This window comes from Dasypus novemcinctus, chromosome 3, assembly GCF_030445035.2.
Source record: "Dasypus novemcinctus isolate mDasNov1 chromosome 3, mDasNov1.1.hap2, whole genome shotgun sequence".
NCBI lineage: Eukaryota > Metazoa > Chordata > Mammalia > Cingulata > Dasypodidae > Dasypus > Dasypus novemcinctus.
The window spans coordinates 13714733-13735164 of NC_080675.1; the positions used below are offsets into that span (position 1 = coordinate 13714733).

A 20432-nucleotide genomic window follows, 5' to 3' on the forward strand; every position below is an offset into this window, starting at 1 on the left:
AAAGAAGGCAACACAAACACATGCACTGCTGTAGGAATGCAACCTATATACCATATATATGCAACCTGTAAATCTTGGCACACTATAGTTCCTAGGCCAATACTGTCTTCCATTCATACGCAACAATTTTCCTGGCTCCAAGCACCTAAAGGGCACCCCAGCTTCCCTAGAGGCCTTCTCATTATTAGTAGGACCTCTTTCCTTCCCCCTGCCTGGCTGGCACATGACTCTTTCCAAAAACTAAAGTGCCATCAGCAGATTTTTACAAAGCATATTCAAGGATGAGAGTTTAGGCTGTAACTGGCATTTTTTTGGTTCCATGGAGCACAGAATTTCCACCAGACTGCTGATATTTAATTAGTTCATATAATCAGATGTGGATCCTAAAGTGGTACACAGCTAACCTTTTTTTTCTTTTTTCTTTTGTCTTTATTTTTTTAATGTTACATTCAAAAATATGAGGTTGCCATATAACAGCTAACTCTTAATCTTTCCAAGCATTCATTGCCTTAGTTTAGGCCTTTGCCTTTCGTTCCTCCTTTGGGTTGTGTCATAGCTCACTATAGAAGAAGAAGAAAAAGAAAGACAGAAGGAAAGAAAAAGAAAACACTCAAATTAATGGTTTTGCTGTTTGCGGAAGGTTAAAATGAATATTTGGAATATTCCAACATGAATTAACCATTGCCTTTTATAGCCAAGTGTGGTCAAGACTTGATTGCAGTCTTTAGAGACCACAGACACAGAAACATTTATGGAGCCCGTAGGACCACATCTGAATCCATCATACTCTGGTGAGCAGGAAGGATTCGGAGTGATTGTGAAGCAATTATAATGTCACTCTGACATTATAAGAACTAGTTTGATGCGTATTCACTGCCGATACCCTAACAAGTGAGATGCACAAACTCTAAGGGAAGGCTGGGACAAAGAAGAGAGCGGGGCTTACCTGGTTCTTTCTGATCTCCCAGTTTGTCTAGAATGTTGAAGGAAATGTCGAGGTACTCTCTCTGGATGGCACTGACAGCGATCTTCCTCTGCTTCCTCTGCCTGGGAACAATCTGAATCTTAAATTCTGACTCCTCTGCCCCATCCTCCTCCGCCTTCCTCTCGGGATTCTGCTCCGTATCCGATTCAGCACTGGTGTCGGGCTTCTCGCTTTCAGTCTGATTCTCGGCATCTTCAGGAACTTTGAGGAGGACACTTTTCGCCCCAGCACTGGGGGTCGGCCCGCCAGGCTTTCCATCCTCAGTGCTGAGGTCAGAGGTGTCGTCCAGGGACAGCTCGGGCAGGGCAAAAGACTTCTGTAGGAGGTCTCGCTTCTGTTTCAGCGTGAGCGGGCTGCCCGAGAAAAGTTCCTGCAGCTCCCCTGACCTTGACAACTCTTCCGAGTCTGCAGAGCCTTCCAGGGCGATGCCAGAGGAGTCCTGGTTCCCTGCAGCCTGACTGCTTCCTGAGTCCTTGGAAGAGAAGTCCTTGGAACAATCCTCCACACTTACTTGCACAAGGGGAGCTGTGCTGAGGCTGGGGCTGGAAGGAGACGAGACAGCGCTGGGACCCGAGGCGCCACCGTGTCCTTGATTCATGGCCGTCTCCTCTTCTTCATCGCTTTCGACAATTCTGAGAGGGGGAAGAGGCTCAAACACGAGAGAATCGCTGTCCGAGGTTGAGAGGATCGAGTGTTTTTCAGGCCCAGACGTGGAATCTGAGGACAAGTCTATCAGATCTAGATCCTCTTTGGGAACAGGTTTTACTGGAGAATCCACTTTCACCTCAAACGTCTCTATGCAGTTTAACCTGACCTCTGGGATCACAGGCCTTCGAATTTCTTGAAAACTTTCCACCGCCGGGTTCTCGGGGATTCCGTTATTGTCAGTCCTCGTAGCAGAGTTCTGCCTGGGACGTCCGTGGTCGCTTTGCCTTTGCGTGACGTAAGCGGCTTGGGCAGGAGGCTTATCTAGGTCACAGCGGTCTATGCAGGACTTCCTGCGATGCTCATCTAACGTAAACAAGAGGGAGTCTGCGTTCCCTATATCAAGAGATTTTTGTTTTAAAGAGCGCAGCTTTTTTTTCTGAATGCTTTCTTCTCTCACACAGTGTAGAATGCTGTCTTGTAATGCACCAGTTTCTCTATATTCAGCCAGTTCTATTTCACCTGATTAAAACAGAAAAAGCTAGTACTATTTTACTTGGAGATTTCACTGTTTTTTTTTCCCCCCTGCTATTTGGGCATACAATTGGCATCAATCATAATCACAATCCAAGCTCCATCAGAAGGGAAAACTGACTTTCTGGCCAAGTTTTTGTAAGGTTCATTCTAATTTCAAAAACCAGAAAACTTTGTAATAAAAAAAAACACACCCAAAATAGCAGTTTAAGGTCTTATTTCTAAAAATCAGGCTTCAGGATAATTCCTCAGCTCTATTCATTTGTGCACAGAAGAGGGGGTCAGTTTTGGCTGAGGTAAATCTAAGAAACTGTATTCAAATTGTGTGGAAGAGAAGCAAACATTTTGCAACAAATCAAATAAAGCAATGGCCCTCTAAGACGATCATGACATCAATGATGTATCTGTCAAGTCACGTATATATATAAACGTGTATATATATATACTGTTTGTGCATACATATATATAAAAATCAACAATATCAAAATGTGTAGTAACAAAATTAAGATTTCACCCCAAACAAACAGTAGAGTACAACATTTCTGCATAAAATTACTAAAAGAAAAAATTCATACTTCTCTGAACATTCATCTCAACCGGCTGATATTTCACCATTTTGCTGCCGCCTATCCTTTTCAATCTTGCAAAAAAAGTTTGAGACTCTTTATTGCAGGGTCCAGTAGGTGTATCATGAATATCAGATTCATCAAAAACACTATCTTCTTCTAATTGGGGAGAGAAAGTCAAAATTACACTTAAGAGGTTATTCTCTCTTAGGCTGTGTCTACACAAGCATTTCAATGAAAGCATTATGGAACAGAAGTTGGGGTGGCTTCTAGACCAGCCCAAGTCTAGCCATGGCTTGGAATTCCTCCAGGCTTCAAATTTTCCATATGTTGGAGAGAGCAACCGTAACAAGGTTGCCTGTAATTTTCCATATAATGACTGGCAGCACTTTGAAGAGAGGCATCTCAATATTCCAATAGGACCTTCCTGGGGAAATGTTTCCAATGCATTTAAACCTAGATGAAACATAGATGATAGCTACTTTTTCTAGGAGCCTGTGACATTTGCTTGAACTTGCCTGCTTTGGATGAATTTCCAGGCTAATTTGACAAAAGAAAGTTAAACAAAACGGGAGGATCTTGACCTTTCCAAAAATATATGCCTTCCTGGGATTTGGGCACCAGCATAGACACAGCCTAACAGCACATGCACCTTATACTTCGTGAATGCAAAATACTGTACTCTACATTTGATAATGAAACACACAACACACAGAAAAAGCTTAGAAAAGCCATTGGTCATCTCAAAAGCTCCACAAATGATCATGGACTGAAAGAGTAAACAAAGGAAAAAGAAAACAGAAAAAAAACATTTCTTCCTATTGAAGTAAGACTCTTCTGTGAGCAGTTTACTATGTGTAACTATCATGGAGCCCATGAATCCCATAAAGAATCTTTGACTCTTTAAGATCCTAAGGCATCATAAAAAATCGGTCATCAAGAGTGCCTATTGAGTTTGCGTCTATGTCCTCTTCTAACCCCGTTGGGCCACTTTTTAAAACAAAGAGAAACCCAAAAACAAATTAATGAGGAAATGGTTGCTACTTTGCAACCCATGAAGTTTACTTAACAAATTTTCTTCTTTCATTCTTTTGAAAGGTCAAAAGTCACATGCAAAGCAGCAAGAGAAAAAATACTAAAATGCATTTAATACCACAGTAAATAGAATTAAGCTGCTATTCAAATTTAATCTCACCAAAATAATAATATTTTGCCAATATTCATGTCTAACTCTATGACAAAATGAAGCTCATGGATGAGTATGATTATTTAAAACTTCTTGATTGTAAGAGAACAACACATAGAGTTGAGTTTAAGGACTGAGCCTGTTCTAAAACACATGATTCTACAAGTAAATGAAACGTAGAACAGTAAACATTAGATGAAATAAATATACCAATCTTTGTAGCCAAATGAAAAATAAATGCTAATGACCAGTCACCTTTTGGAGTGGATGAACACAAAACCCCCCAGTGAACTTGACCAAAGATAAGAAAGCCTACTAAATCCCCATGTTCCTGAGGAGATGCAAGACAATATGTTTTCATTATTTTCTTTTGTCAAAAAAAAAAAAATCTCCTTTGAAAAAATAGTTTTTTAAGAAAATATTTATGTATTTCCTTTACCTACAGAAATAATTTCCAAAATGTACTGAATAGTAGGAAAGACCTCAAGATGGGCAACTCTCATCCAGAAAGTTTCATCTGGAACTAGCCCAAATGCTAAGCCCAGATTGAGGAAATCCATAGTTCACCCAAATCTACCCATTTTCCCAGAAACTAAACTGGTAGATAAGATATTCTTCAGGGAAGATCTGAATGGTACCAGAATTTAAAGAATTTAGACCTCAGAGGTCCTTCTGTTGCCAACCTAGATACTTAGACCTTGCAGCAACAAAGAGCAGAACATTGGCTACAGTCCATCCTACTGAGATATTTCCAGAGCAGACTAACAGACACCACATCAGACTGTACCGACACCACAAAGGATCATCAGACACATTTCTCATGTCTCGTCACCCTGCAGCATCCACCTTGATTCTTTAGCTCTCACCTGAAAACATCCAGGCTGTAATTTTATTCTATCTAAAGTTTAATTCTATTGCCTTCTTTGAGGAAAAGCTAGTTATAGAACAGGTACTGATATTAGAAATAATTTAAACTTATGCAGAAAATATGTTCCATTTCTGTTGCCTTAAATCACTTCTTATTGAATAACAAAGATTAGAAAGAACACTTAATCAGATTTAGATTCCATTCAAATTCTGTGAGTGCACTAGAAACCTACAAGATGATGTCTCCATTGAGTGTCAACCAAGATTTACTTCACAACCCAAAAGCAAGATTTTCAATAAGTAAGAGAAGGTTTACAAAGGCTCCATAACCAAATGGCAAACAGTTTTTCACACAACATTATTTCTTATGAAATGGGCTTTAAAGCATATCAAATATTTCTCTTGCATGCTCATTTCAAAATTCAAGGAGCAACATTCCTGAGAAAGTTTGAAAATTAATGACTTGATAAGGGACTTGTTGACTCCAGAAAAATCAAAAAGGGGGTTCTCCCCTGTCTCCTAAGAAAAACACTGTCCAGAAAGGTATTATGTATTCAGGCTAAGTTTGGGACAGAATTCAGACGTCAAGTACCTTTTTCTTTTTCGCTGTATCTGCTTATGTTACTGTTGTCACTGTACAAAGGTCCCGCCGTGGCATGGGGCTTGCAGCTATGGTATTGTGCATTGAGAGTATTGACAGTTATGTGAATCAGATGCAGCAGGACCTTGCTGATCTCACAGTCTCGGTATGGATACTGCTCAGTAAAATGCAGGAAGAAAAATAGAAATCGTTATTTTTAAGGGTAAGTTTTTCCATTTGATCTTGCTAGCTAGTTTTTCTCATGATTTGTTGGGGATAAAAAAAACATATAGAAAAGCAAAGGCATAGATTCTTATGGCCTAATATTTTACAAGGGACCTTATTTTCTTCCTGTACCAACATCACTAATGGTGACACATGCTGGTTCATAGTTACACTTCCTTTCAAGATAATTACCTGGCATAAACATTTGGTGCATGAATACCATTTTATGTATCTTCTTCATTTTCTGACAGATATAATAAACAATACTTAGATTGAATATGAGACTCAGAGCATAAACAGAGAGTGCTGTTCAGTGTCCTACAACCAATCATTTTTTATTTGAAACATTTTTAGGGCATACACTGGCATGGTCTCCACTTCTATTTTCATTGCAATAGCTCTTTGCTTCTGAACGCTAATTGTACACTGTGATTCTTCTTCTGAAATTATCCTTCTGGAAATTCTCAACTTAGTCCTCTTAGGTGTTCTCCTAATGCTGTACTCTGGAAGAGAATCATTCCTACCAAACAGGAGTGATGATAGTAACTCACCTTGTAAAGAATGACGAGCAAAGCCTTCAACCACATCTGCCGAATGTGAGGTTTTAGGGGCCAAAGGGAACAACGAGGTGGCTGCTGGAAATAATGCCGTAGCTGAGGACAAGAGCAGTATTTGAGCACCTGAACCACCAAAGGAAGGAGGTGTTTTCCCAAGTTAATGTTATAGTCCATAACCTGAAATAGAAAAAAAAAAAAAAATCGAAGGAATACTTCAAAGAGCACTTACAAATCAAAAGGAAAAATTTGAACCATCTCAACGAAAATGGGTAAAATATTTAGCAGGCACCTCACAAAATATTAACAGTAATGGCCAGTTTACAGAAAGGGAAAAGTCCAACCTCATAAGAAATTAAAAACATGCAGATTAAAATCATTTTTTATTTAATAAACTTGCAAAGTCTAGAATCAATGAAAAGACCTAGTGTTGGTACAGATGTGGGGAAATGGGCATTCTCATGCACTGATGACAAACTGTAACTTGGTACAACTCTTCAGGAGAGCAAAGAGCCATGGGTGTTAAAAGTACGAAAAAGCATACACCTCTAATATAGTAATTAAATATATTCTAAATAAATAATCAAGTTTTCCAAGATGTACGTTTAAAAGTATTCATCATGGCTTTGCTTATAGATATCCCAAATTGAAGACAACCCCCATACTCCACGATATGAGAACAGTAAAATAAAATACGGGTCATATATCAGGAGAATACTATGCCATTAAGCATGATACAAAAGATACAAATTTATTTACATGATATGAAAGTCACAGTAAGTTTTAGGTTTAAAAGGTTACATATAGATAAGTATATTTAATGTGATCTCATTAGAGTAAAAAAGTATATGTATATTTATATATGTAAATTATATATAGATTATATATAAATATATGTATATATATATAATTTGGAGCAATCTACCACTAAAATGTCAGTAAGTTATTTTTTCATGAATTTTCTGGAGATTTTTATTTTCATTTTTAAATTTTTGCTTATATTCCTAAAATAAACATCCGTAACAAGGAGTTAGAGAGGGAAAAGAGAGGGAAAGATGGAGGGAGGAAGGGAGGGAGGGAGGAAATTTGGAATACATGGCAAATACTGAATGTGCATGATACTTTTGATTGTTTGACTGACTGACTCAATGAATCAATGAATAGAAGCTCTCACTGAAAAGTTGTATTTAACTGAATCTCCTAAGGCCATAGGAATAGCTTATATTGTGGTTTAACTTTTAATGTCTATGAGTTGGGTTTGCCAACAAGATTATTATATCCTTGATGACAGGATTATGTTTTAAATATTTTAAAATATGCTAAATTTTTAAAATTTTTATTTTAAACTAATATGTGCACCTGATAAAACATGCAACCAGTACCAAAACATGTACAACAAATCTCTATTTCATCTTAGTGTCTATCCCTTGAGTTCTACCCCTCAGAGGATAGATATTGCAAAATTAACCTCACAAGAGATTGTACTGATTTATATAATCAATAATAATGCAAGAGTGCCTAATTACTTATACTTTAGTCAAACATTAGATACGATCAATGGCAAAAATCTCATTATGTTTTAATTTGGTTTATTTTAAAAAAGAGTGGGGTTGAGCACCTCTTTATATGTTTATTCGCCATTTGTATTGCTTTGTCTATGTGACAGTTTGAAGTTTTCCGTGGATCCCAGAAAAGATCATGTTTTTGGAGCTAATCATTTCCTGTGGGTGTGGGAACCTTTGATTGGATTGGATTCAGCTGGAGACCTTAGATTGGCATACTTGAGCGAGGCATGACCCAGGAGGATCTTGGTCCTCTTGCTGGAGTCCTTTATAAACAGAGATGTGAGCACAGACACACACAGAAAAAAGTAGCAAACACAGAGAAACCCCAAGTGGCTGAGGGAGAGGTTCCAGAGGCAGGAGGCTGGAATCAGTGGAGCACAGAGGCCCCCCAAGAGGCTGAGAGGGTGAAGAAGAAAACAGATGAGTCATATGCCTGATGGCCCACAGCTGAGCACCAGGAGAGAACCTTGATTTGGGCAGAGCTGCCATTATGCCCTGCCATGTGCTTGATTGCCCACAGCTGACCTTCAGTAAGAAAGCATCTTTAGATGATGCCTTGATTTGGACATTTTCACAGCCTCAGAACTGTAAGATTTTAACCTAATAAATTCCCACTAGAAAAACCAACCCATTTCTAATATATTGCAAGGGCAGCCTTTAGAAACTCAAAGTCTATAAACTGGCTATTTGGCCCAGTTTTCAGTGGGTAATATTTCCTTTTCTTTTTGATAAGCATATTAAAATATATTTGCTATAAATATTGTTAATATTTTTTCAAAATTCCCTCAAGCTTCTTTCTAAACCATACATGGCTCTGCACAGTTTTATGTATATACAAGGGGTTAGGTTCATTCATTTATTCAACATATATTTACCTACTATGTGCCAACCAGTACTAGGGATATACAGCAATACACAATATAGACAAATATCCCTGCCATTGTGAGATTTACTTTATACTGGAGTAGCAGACAATAAATATATTAAATAAATGGTATTTTATAATAGAAGGCACAAAAGGCAATGAAAAAATAAAACTGGGGAAAAGTTTTGGGGAGGGAAGGTCAAAATTTTAAATAAAGTAGACTGGTTAGCCCTTACTGATAGGCAACCTTTGATTTGAAGGGGAAAATAAGTCATGCAGTTATCTAAGAACACAACCTTCGAGGTAGAGGGAATAACCAGTGCAAAGACCCTGAGATATATATGAGTATAAGTGGCAGTGAGTGTAAGGAGCAGCTGGAATGGAGTGAACGGGGACTAGGGAAGAGGAAGGAGAGGTCAGAAGGGACAGGGAGGAGGTGGGGATGGGGGAGTAGATCATAAGGAGAGAGGGAAGTTAATAGGCCCTTGTAAGGATGTAAGCTTTTATTCTGAGTAAAATTACAGATTTTAGAACAGAGTAGCAACATGATCTTACTTACATTTTAAATAATCACTCTGGATGTTGTGTGAGAGCAGGCCAGGGGTGGGAAGGCCAAGGTAGAAAATGGGAGAAGAATGAGAAGGCTATAAATAGTAAACCAGGTGAGAAGTAATGGACCAGGATGGTGGCAGTAGAAGCAGTAAAAATTAGTCCAATTCTGGATATATTTTGAAGGTAGAGTTACTAGGATTTTCTGATGGATTGGATGCAGGGTAGAAAAGAAAGAGAGGCATCAAGGATAACACCAAGGTTTCTTGCATGAGTCAAAGAAATCACCAAAAACCTAAGTGAAGATAAAGAAGAGACTCAAAGATGGAGCCTGAGAAAATACTGCTAGAAAATGGCTCATTATCTAAATGAAAGGAAGGAAGGAAAGGAGGGAGGAAGAAAAGAAAGGAAAGAAAGAAAGAAAAAGGGAGAAAGGGGAGGAAAGGAGGAAGGAAGCATACAAATAAGAGAAAAAAACACAGGTAAATCCCTTCAAAACTAGGAAGTAGGGAAAACCTTCCAAGTGACTCAAATTCAAGGAGCAATAAAAGAAAATACTGATATACTCAAACTATGTAGTATTTTTAATTACAAGGGGAAAAGGCATAAGAAAAGTCAAAAAGATAAATGACAAAAAAGGAAAAGATATATCACCAAGTGTTTATCCTTACATATAGAATTCCTAAAATTTGAGAAGAAAAAATTAAAGACCCAAATCAGAGAGAAAAGGGCAAAAGAAATGGACAATTCACAAAAGAAGAAATATAAATGGTCTTTAAATATATAAAATACAATTCATTATTAATAAAAGAAACACAAGTTAAAACTACAATTTAATTCCATATTTCACCTATTTAAGTGGCAAAAAGTCAAAAGCTTGACAACATATTCAACATATTTTTGGTTGGAATGTTGGAATATAGTCACTATCAGACATTGCTGGTGGAAATGTAAAATAGTACAGACTCTACAGAGAGGAGTTTGGCATTGTCTAATAAAAGTACATATGTATTTACCCTTTGAACTAACAATTTCACTTTTAGGACTCCTTCCCAATCATACACTGGAAAAATATGAATTCACTTATATATGAGGTTTATTGTAGCATTATTTATATTATTTTGTAGCCATATAAAAACTAGCTAAATATTCACAAGCAGGAGACCAATTGAATAAACTGTGGTATAGTCACACTATGGAAAATAATATAGCTATTAGAATATAAAAAAAAGAAATGAGGATCTCTATACATTTGGATTAATCTCAAGGATGTTAGTTAAGTGAAAAAGTAAGGTGCAGCAGAGTATATATATACCTTTTGTGTAAAGAAGCATATTAATATATATTCATATTTGCTAATATTGCTATATTTACAAAAAGAAATGTTGGAAGACTAAAAATATCAACAGAAATGCTTACCTAAAGGGGGAGAAAAGGGGGAGAAAATGGATGGAAATAAGACTTCTCTGAATGAACTTTGTCATATAGTCTTAACTTTGGAATCTGATAACAGTTTTAAATATTAAGAAATAAAATTTAATACTCCCTAAAAATGAAAAATAAACTAATACAAATGAACTTAACTATTGGTACATAGAGACACTAAGTATCTAAAATTTCTATAGAATATTGTACTTGGACCTAATATCCTTAGTGGGTTACTTTCTAAGGAAAAGTTGGGCTCAAATAAATTTTAAATTTCATTCAGTGGGCTTATTGATAGTGGTAATGTTTGTATTATTACTTTGAATTTATTATATGCATGTATAGATCATATTGGAATAAGAAAAAGTAATTATATAAATGTTCTTAGGAAGCAAACTGTGGCAGAGGTGAAAAAAGATTATTTTTTAAACCTTTAATATTAAATTTGAATAGGAACTATCAATATGAACTCATCATACTTTTTCCTTTCAAAAATACATATTTCCAGCACCATCTAATGCTAGGAACAATGACAACCCAATATCAATGAGCATACCTGGTGTGCAGATGGTGGTCTCTGAATACCATTCCCCACTGAAAGGAACCATAACTCCTTGGAATAAAGACTAATTTCAGATCTGAAGCAGTAAATATATAAGATAAGCCTGTAATACCTTGTGTCAGAAGTCAAGGATGGTCTATATCAAAAAGACATAGGACACAGCCAGAAAGAGCTTCCATTAATCAAAGATGGGCTAATTTGAGCATCACAAAGAATAATGAACGCAACTGATTGCATATTTAAAAAAAAAAAAAAAACTATGAGTTTCTAGGAATACCTTAAAAAGCTAAAAGAGGAAGGAAGCTTGTGGGAAGATGGTAGAGTAGAAAGCTCCAGGATTCAGTCGTCCCACCAAAACAGCTATTCAACAGGCAGGAATTGTTGGAAACAACTATTTTGAAACTCTAGAGGCCAGAAGAACAATGTGCAGCATCCAGGGAAGAGGCGGGATGGAACAGTAAAATGCTCTCTGCACATGGCGACCAGCACCGATCTCCCACTCTTGCTGCAGCGCACCCTGGGGTCCGGCCCGTGGCTAGCTTGCTGGTGACAGAAAGGGACGTAAAAACCCTCTTTCCCAAGACTAGGGGTGGGCTCAGCTGATCTGTGATCATGGCTTTTGATTGGTGACTTTGGATCACGGGGGGCCCAACTCAGGTCAGCCATTGATTCAGCCCACCCAAAGTTAGCAGCACCCACTGTTTCAACCTACTCCAGACAAAAATGGCCACAGCCATTGTTTCCACTTCCCTTGAAAGGGGCAGCAGTGTCAGAAACTTAAAGATGCAGGGCTTTCTAAGGGCTGCAGGGCACTCTTAGTTAAAGGGCTGCCTTTGCTGGGCAGGCCAGAAATGCTCAGCTTTGGGGAGCTCTTGGAGATGCCCTTGGCACAGCTTCCTGACCCCCTCCCCAGGGCACTTTGGAGCCAGTCTGCACCTACTTCATGGGTCCCAGGCCCTGTTTTGGCTGGAAAAGGCCTCTCCAGCTTTCTCCTCCCAGAATTTGCCCTACAGGCAAAGCAGCATGAGACCAGGAAAGGAGTATAAAAAAACTATAGAGAAGGACAGTTTGGGACAAAGACCTGGTGGCTTCAAACATGGGAGAGGGAGGGTTGTCTCTTGGGAAACAGAGGGGACGACCAAACTCCTGTAAACAGGGGGACTCCAAAACAACTAACAAGCAAAGGCCAGGACAAGACAGGGGCCCCGGAAGACAGGGAGAACCCTGCACACTGCCTTTGTCTTGGGCAGACTCTCTTAAAGTAGGGCTTAAAGTAGGGTAGGAGTCTTTGTCCTACCACCAACTGGTAAGAAAACCAAGAAACAGACATCTCAGGGAATGACTTCCAGAGTTAATATTTTAAAATATGAAAGTGTAGAGAGTTCAGCAAAAGAGTACAAGACAAAGAAACATGAAATGATGGCCCAACTAAAGGAAAGGATAAAAATTTTTTTAAAAAATTGAATATGAGAATGCAGACATACAACAAAGCCTTTGAAAAACAATCTTAAAGGATATCAGGAAAACAATGAATGGGTTATGTGAGAGTCTTAGCACAGAAATTAAAATTTTAAAAAGGAACCCAACAGAACTCCTGGAGCTAAAGACCACAATAACTGAAATGAAAAATGCCTCGGAGGGGTTTAAGAGCAGATTGGAGGTGGCAGGAGAAGGAGTAAGTTAACCTGAAGACAAGACATTTGAAAGGAGTCAGGTTGTGGAGCAGAAAGAAAAAAGAATTATTAAAAGCGAAAACAGCTTAAGACACCTTTGGGACATCACCAAGTACACCAGTATATGTATTATGTGAGTTCCAGAAGGAGAAGAAAGAGAGAAAGGAGCAGAAGGAATATTCAAAGAAATAATGATAGAGAACTTCCCAAACTTAGCAAAAGATGTGACTCTGCACATCCAAGAAGCCTGGAGAACACCAAACAGGAAAAACATGAAGAAAAATACACCTTGTCATATACTGATTGCACTATCGAATGTGAAGGACAAGGGGAAAGTTCTGAAAGCTCCAAGAGAAAAGCAATGTGTTACATATAAGGGAGTCCCAACTAGATTGGGTGCTGATTTCTCATCAGAAACCATGAAGGCAAGAAGGCAGTGGGTTAAAATACTTAAAGTGCTGAGAAAAAATAACTGCCAGCCAAGAATTTTATATCTGGTAAGACTTTCTTTAAAAATGAATGATAGATTAAGACATTTGCAGATAAGCAAAAACTGAAGGAGTTCAATCACCACTGGACCTGCCCTATAAGCAGTGCTACAGAGGGTTCATCAGATTGAAGGAAGAGGATACTAGACAGTGGTTCAAAGTGAAATAAAGAAATAAAGACCTATGGTAAAGGTAACTCTTTCGGTAGTTATAAATGCCAGTATTATTGTAGTATATTGTTAGGTGTATAACTCCATGTCTTATTTCCGACAGTTGTTAAAATGCAAATGCATAAAACATAATGATAAATCTATGTAGTTTGACATATATCTCAATGTACAAAGGTAGGTGTTAATGAGAATTTTTTTAAAATGGTGGTGAGACAGAGGAGTACAGGAAAAGTATATGTGCATGCTGTTGAAGTTAAGTTGGAATCAGACCAAATATAGTTGTTATATATTTAGGATGTTACATTTTATCCCCAAAGTAATCATAAGGAAAACAGATGAAAAATGTATCCAGTTATTGACAGGCGATATATGGTTGACAGGGAGTTATACAGGGCACATGTCCATGGTGCATGGTAATGTTTGGATATACTCATAGTGGAAACAATTAAAAACAACAGCTGGGGGGGGGTACTGGGTTCCTGGCCGGGGGTGCTCTGTCATGGTCCCTAGAGGAGCAGCGGCAGTCCCCCAGGTGCAACGGTAAGGACCAGGAAGGAGTGAGGGTCCAACAGTGAACTCCTGATACTAATGACTATGCTTGTGAGCCTATACGCCTGAAATAAGAACAAGGCCTAGAGCAGCACTGTGCCTGGGAGTTTCCTCCTGACAGCCTTCATGTTACTCAAATGTGGCCAATCTCGAAGCCAAATGCAGCATGTAAATGCAATGCATTCCCCCCAGTGTGGGACATGACACCCGGGGATGAGCCTCCCTGGCACCAAGGGATCACTACCAAATACCAGCTGATGATGCAACTAGAAAATGACCTTGAATTAAAGGTTCAATGCGGATCAGCAGAATATCCCCGTCTACATATAATAGCAGGAGTTTAAAATGCTGTTTGACCTAATGTAAGGGGAAATGGAAAGGAGAAATGAGTTTATATGGCTATGACTCTCTAAAAAGGAGTCTGGAGGTTATCAGAAGGATTGCCCTTATGCACACCTGAGCAGAGTCTCAGAGACAGATAAAGTAGATACAAGCCCAGGTATTGGTCCTTTTGAGGGCTAAAGAGACCCACAGGTTCTATGGTCACGGCAGATGGGGTTCACTGCCATGTCAGTTGGCCCTTCTTTGAAGCTGGTGTTTCTGCGTGATGGAACTGGACTCAGATGGGATCTCTTTTCACAAGACTTTCATGCTACTTTACTGGAATTGTAGTTGGTGCTGGGGTTTAAGATATATCTAGGGGATTTGAATCTCTGGACTGACAATATGATAGCCACACCCTGAACCTCAACAGACTTCAACTCCTACACTCTGATTTATTGGACTTACCCCACTCAGCTAATATGGAGTTGAAGAATGTCAACCACCACACCATGGAGCCTAGAGTGCCTACAACTGAAAGCAGGAGGATTGCATTCAGTATCCATGTGGAATCTAAGCCCCCTCTTGACATAGATGTGCAATGGACACAACCAATCCAAGGTCCACAGAGAAAATGTGGCGTTGGTGTGGGAAAAGTGGCCACAGTGGCTGCTGGGTGCGGGGAATGGGAGGAAGAGATGAGATGTGGAGGCATTTTCGGGACATGGAGTTGTCCTGGGTGGTGCTTCACGGACAATTACGGGACATTGTAGATCCCCCCAGGGCCCACTGGATGGAACATGGGAGGGTATGGGCTATGATGTGGACCATTGACCATGAGGTGCAGCGATGCCCAGAGATGTACTTTCCAAATGCAATGGATGTGTCATGATAATGGGAGAGAGTGTTGCTGTGGGGGGAGTGGGGGTTGGGGGTGGTGGGGTTGAATGGGACCTCATATTTTTTGAATGTAATATTTTAAAAAAATGAATAATAAAAAAAAAAAGGAAGAAAAATGTATCCAGTTAGAAATGAGAAGGCACACAGTATGGCACAACACAAAAAATTAAATAAATTTAACAGTAAATATTAACAGAAGTGAGGGACCAAAAAGGTATAAAACTTACAAAGGCTAAATAGCAAAACGGCAGAAGAAAGTCCTGTATTACCACTAGTGATTTTAAACATAAATATATTAAACTCTCAAGTCAAAAGGCAGAGATAGGTAGAATGGATAAAAAAAAGCATGACCAACTAAGTGCTGTCTGCAAGTGACTCACCTTAAATTCAAACATAAAAGTAGGTTGAGGGTAAAAGGACGGGAAAAAAGGATGGGTTACTACCATGCAAGTAGTAACCAAGAGAACTGAGGTGGCTATACTAATATCAGATAAAATAGACTTTAAGTCAAAAACAGTTACGAGGGACAAAGGTGGTCATAATATACTAATAAAGGGGTCAATTCAACAGGAAGATGTAACAATTATAAATATATATGACCTACTTGCAGGGAGAAATTGATGGTTCTACTGAAATAGTAGAAGAGTTTATTATAGCACTCTCAATAATAGATAGAACATCTAGTCAGAAGATCATTAGGGAAGTACAAGATTTGCATGCTACTCTAAATCAACTAGACCTAATAAACAGATACAGATCACTTCACCCAACAAAAACACAATACACATTCTTCTCAAGCGCACATGGATCATTCTCTAGGATAGGCCACATGTTGGGTCACAAAATTAGTCCTAATAAATTAAAAAATATTGAAATCATACAATGCATATTCTCCTTCCATAATGGAATGAAACCAGAAATCAATAACACAGGGAGAAAGGGAAAATTCACAAATATGTGGAAATTGAACAAAACGTAATCTTAAACAACAAATGGGTTAAAGAGGAAATCCAAAGCAAAATTAAGAAATATCTTCAGGAGAAAGAATATTAAAATACAACATACCAACACTTATGGCCTGCAGAAAAGGCAGTGCTGAGAGGGAAATTTATAGTTCTAAATACATTTAAAAGAAGAAGACTTCAAATAAGAGACCTAACCTCAAAACTGGATGAACTAGAAAAAGAACAAACTAAACCCAAAGTGATCAGAAGTAAGGAAATAATAAGGATGAGAGTGGAGATAAACTAAATAGAAAACAAACGAAACAACAGGGAGTTCAGTTAACAAATAAAAAAGAGTGAAGCAACAAAAACAAAAGTTGGTTCTTTGAAAAGAGCAATAAAATTGACATACCTTTAGCTAGACTGACAAAGAAAAAGAGAGGATACAAATAACTAAATTAAGGAATGAGAAGGGGAACATTATTATTGACTCACTAAAATAAAACTGTAAGAGGATACTATAAACAACTGTATGCCAATAAATTAGAAAACCTAGATGAATTGAACAAATCTTAGAAATATACCAACTACCTACATTCACTCAAGAAGGAACAGATTTCAACAAACCAAACACTAGTAAAGGGATTGAATCAGTAATCAGAAACCTCCCAACAAAGAAATATGCAGGTCCCAAAGGCTTCATAAGGGAATTCTACCAAACATTCCAAAAAGACTTAACTGCAATTCTGCTCAAACCCTTCGAAAAAGGTGAAGAGGAGGGAACACTCCCTAATTCATTCTACAAGGCCAACATCACCCTCATACCAAAGCCAAATAAAGATACCACAAGAAAATTACAGACCAATATCTCTTATTAATATAAATGTAAAAATCCTCAATAAAATACTATCAAACTGAATCCAACAGCATATTAAAAGAATTATACATCATGATCAAGTGGATATATCCCAGGTATGCAAGGTTTGACACAAGAAAATCAATTAAAGTAATACACCACATTAACAGAATGAAGGAAACAAACAATCAAAAAAAAAAAAAAAAAAACACCTGGTCATCTCAATTGATGCAGGAAAGCCATATGACAAAATCCAGCACCACTTCACAATAAAAACACTTAGAACACTAGGGATAGAAATTTCCTCAACTATGAAAAGCCCACACCCAGCAATCCTACTTAATGATGAAAGGCTGAAAGCTACCCATCTAAGATCAGGAACAAGAGAAGGATGCCCACTGTCACCAGTGTTTTTCAACATTGTACTGGAAATTCTTGCCCAAGCAATTAGACAAGAAAAATAAATAAAAGGCATCAGATTGGAAAGGAAGAAGTAAAACTTGGCCTATTTTCAGATGATATGATCCTATATACAGAATATCCTGAAAAAATCTACAACAAAGCTCCTAGAGCTAATAAATGAATTCAGCAAAGTGGCAGGGCACAAGATCAACACCCAAAAATCATAGTTTTTCTACACACAAGCAAGGAACAATCAGAAGGGGAAAACAAGAAAAAATTTCCATTTATAAGAGCAACTAAAAGAATCAAATGTCTAGAAATAAGTCTAATCAAGGATGTAAAGGACTTGTACACAGAAAATTACAAAACTTTGCTAAAAGAAATCAAGGAAGAACTAAATAAATGCAAGGACAATCTGTGTTCATGGAATAGAAGGCTAAATATTGTTTAGATGTTAATACTACCCAAGAAATTTGTAGATCCAATGCAATTCCACTAAAAATTCCAACAACCTTCTTTGCAGAAATGGAAAAGCCAACCATCAAATTTACATGGAAGGGTAAGGGGCCCAGAGTGGCTAAAACCACCTTGAAAAAGAAGAATGAAGTTGGAGGAATCATAGCCCTGGTTTTAACAGTCTGAAGATAATATCTCATAATCTGTAACAAATGTTCCACCACAATGTAGTGTGTTGATGGAGGGGTGTTGGATGGGAATGCTGCACATGTGCATGATTGTTTTGTACGTTCACAACTTCAGCAATAAAAATATATTGAAAAAATTAGTAATAGGGTGGGTTGGGGTAAAAATACACCAAATGTAAGATATGGACTAAAGTTAGTAATAAGATTTTGATGATATTCTTTTATAATTTGTAACAAATGTCTCACAACAATGCAAGGTGTTTGTGGAGGGTTGATGTATGGGACCCCTGTATGATGTCATGCATATTTGCTTTGTAAGTTCACAACTTTCACTGTACACTTATTGTTTATGTATGTTCATGTATAAATGATAATATAAATAATAATAATAATAGGGCAGGTTGTGGGAAAAATACATCAAATATAAGATACTTTGCTTAGCATTAATAGTAATATTTTGAGGATGTACTTAAATTATTAGTTAAAAATGTTTCACAACAATGCAAGGTATTGGTGGTATGGTGAGGTATGAGAGCCCTGTATATTATACAGTTTGTTCTGTAAGTTCACAACTATTACTATACACTTATTGTTTATGTATGTAAATGTATGAGTGATATACTTCAATAAATTTTTTTAAATGCTCATGAATAAACAAACAACTACAACAAAAACACAATTATTACAAAGCCATAGTAATCAAATCAGCATTGGACAGGCACAAGGACAAATAGACCAATGGAATCAAATTGAGAGTTCACATATTAACCATCACATTTATGGTCAAATGATTTTTGACAAGGTGGCAAAGACCACTCAATTGTGAAAGAATCAAATGGTCCTGGGAAAACTGGATGTACGTTTGCAAAAAAAAAAGGATGACCACTACCTCATACCATATTTTTTAAAAAGTGAACTCAGAATGGATCAAAGACCTAAATATAAAAGCTAGAACTACAAACTCCTAGAAGAAAACATACGGAAGAATCTTCAGCGTCCTGTGTTAGGAAGTGGTTTCTTAGAGTTTACACCCAAAGCATAAGTAACAAAAGAAAAAATAGACAAATTTAAACAGGACCTCATCAATATTAAAAATGTCCCCCGAAGGACTTTATCATGAAAGTAAAAAGATGACCTACACAATGGGATAAAATATTTAAAAACAACATATTTGATAAAGGTTTAATATTCAAAATACAAAAAGAAACACTTTAACCTAACAACAAAAAGGCAAACAACCCAATTAAAAAATGGGCAAAAGACTTGAATAGTTATCTCTCCAAAGAAGAAATACAAACGGCCAGAAATCACATGAAAAGATACTCAACCTCATTAGCTATCAGGGAAATACAAATCAAAACCACAAGGAGATACCATTTCAAACCCATTAGAATGGCTGTTATTAAAAAATGGAAAATAAGTGTTGGAGAGGACATGGAGAAATAGGAACACTCATTCATTGCTAGTGGTGATATAAAATCGTGCAGCTGTTGTGGAAGACAGTTTGGTGGTTTCTCAGAAAGCTAAGTGTAGAGCTACCATGTGACCTGGTAATCCCAAATCTAGGTATAAACCCCAAAAAACCAAAAGCAGGGACTTGAGCAGATATTTGCCACCAATGTTCATAAGTGGCGTTATTCACAATCACCAAAAGATGGAAGCAACCCAAGCATCCATCAACTGATGAATAGATTAATAAAATGTGGTATATACATACAATGGAATATTTTAAAAAGAATGAAGTCTTGATGCATGTAATGACATCTCTTTAAGATCTTCAACATTTTGAAGCTCTCATGTTAAGTGAAATAAGCTAGACACCAAAGGACAAATATTGTATGATTTCACTGATTTGAAACAATTAGAATAGGCAAACTCATCATGTCAGCATCTAGAATATATGTTACCAGGGAACAGTGTGAGGATAGGGAATGGAAGTTGAGGCTTAAAATGTACAGGATTCCTATTTGGAATGAGGGATATGTTTTTGGCAGTGCACGGTGATAATGGTAGCACAACATTGTGAACACAATTAGCAGCACTGAAATAAATATCTGAGTATGATTAGAAGGGGAAATATTAGATTATATGTATTGTAACAATGAAATTTTTAGAAAAAAATCCATGGAACTACACCACACAAACAGTAAACCCTAAATTAATCCCTGGACTTTAATAAAGAATATAATTATTAAAATGTGCTATCATCTTTTACAACAAAGGTTCCACACCAGTGCAAGGTGTTGGTAGTAGGGTGGTATATGGGAATCTCGTATTTTATGCATTATTGTTCTGTAAACCCATTTCTCTAATAAAAAAAAATTTTAATCAAAAAGAAAAAACTCATTGGGCACAACTGGAAGTAACAAAGAAGGAA

At 37.5% G+C, this 20432-nt stretch overlaps 1 protein-coding gene across 8 annotated transcripts in view; it reads right to left on the minus strand.

The window, feature by feature from the left end:
- UNC79 (unc-79 homolog, NALCN channel complex subunit) overlaps nt 1-20432 on the minus strand; it is a 329268-nt gene that overhangs the window by 89447 nt on the left and 219389 nt on the right. For 5 of the 8 annotated variants that reach the window (XM_058292349.2, XM_058292334.1, XM_071213721.1 and 2 more), the window contains 4 exons: nt 6140-6322; nt 5376-5538; nt 2740-2889; nt 947-2152 (listed from right to left, as the gene is read on the minus strand). In XM_058292349.2, the coding sequence (XP_058148332.1) occupies nt 947-2152; nt 2740-2889; nt 5376-5538; nt 6140-6322 (1702 nt within the window). The remainder of the gene's footprint in view (nt 1-946; nt 2153-2739; nt 2890-5375; nt 5539-6139; nt 6323-20432) is intronic. The other 3 variants (XM_058292338.2, XM_071213722.1, XM_058292328.1) reach the window with 1 other exon arrangement.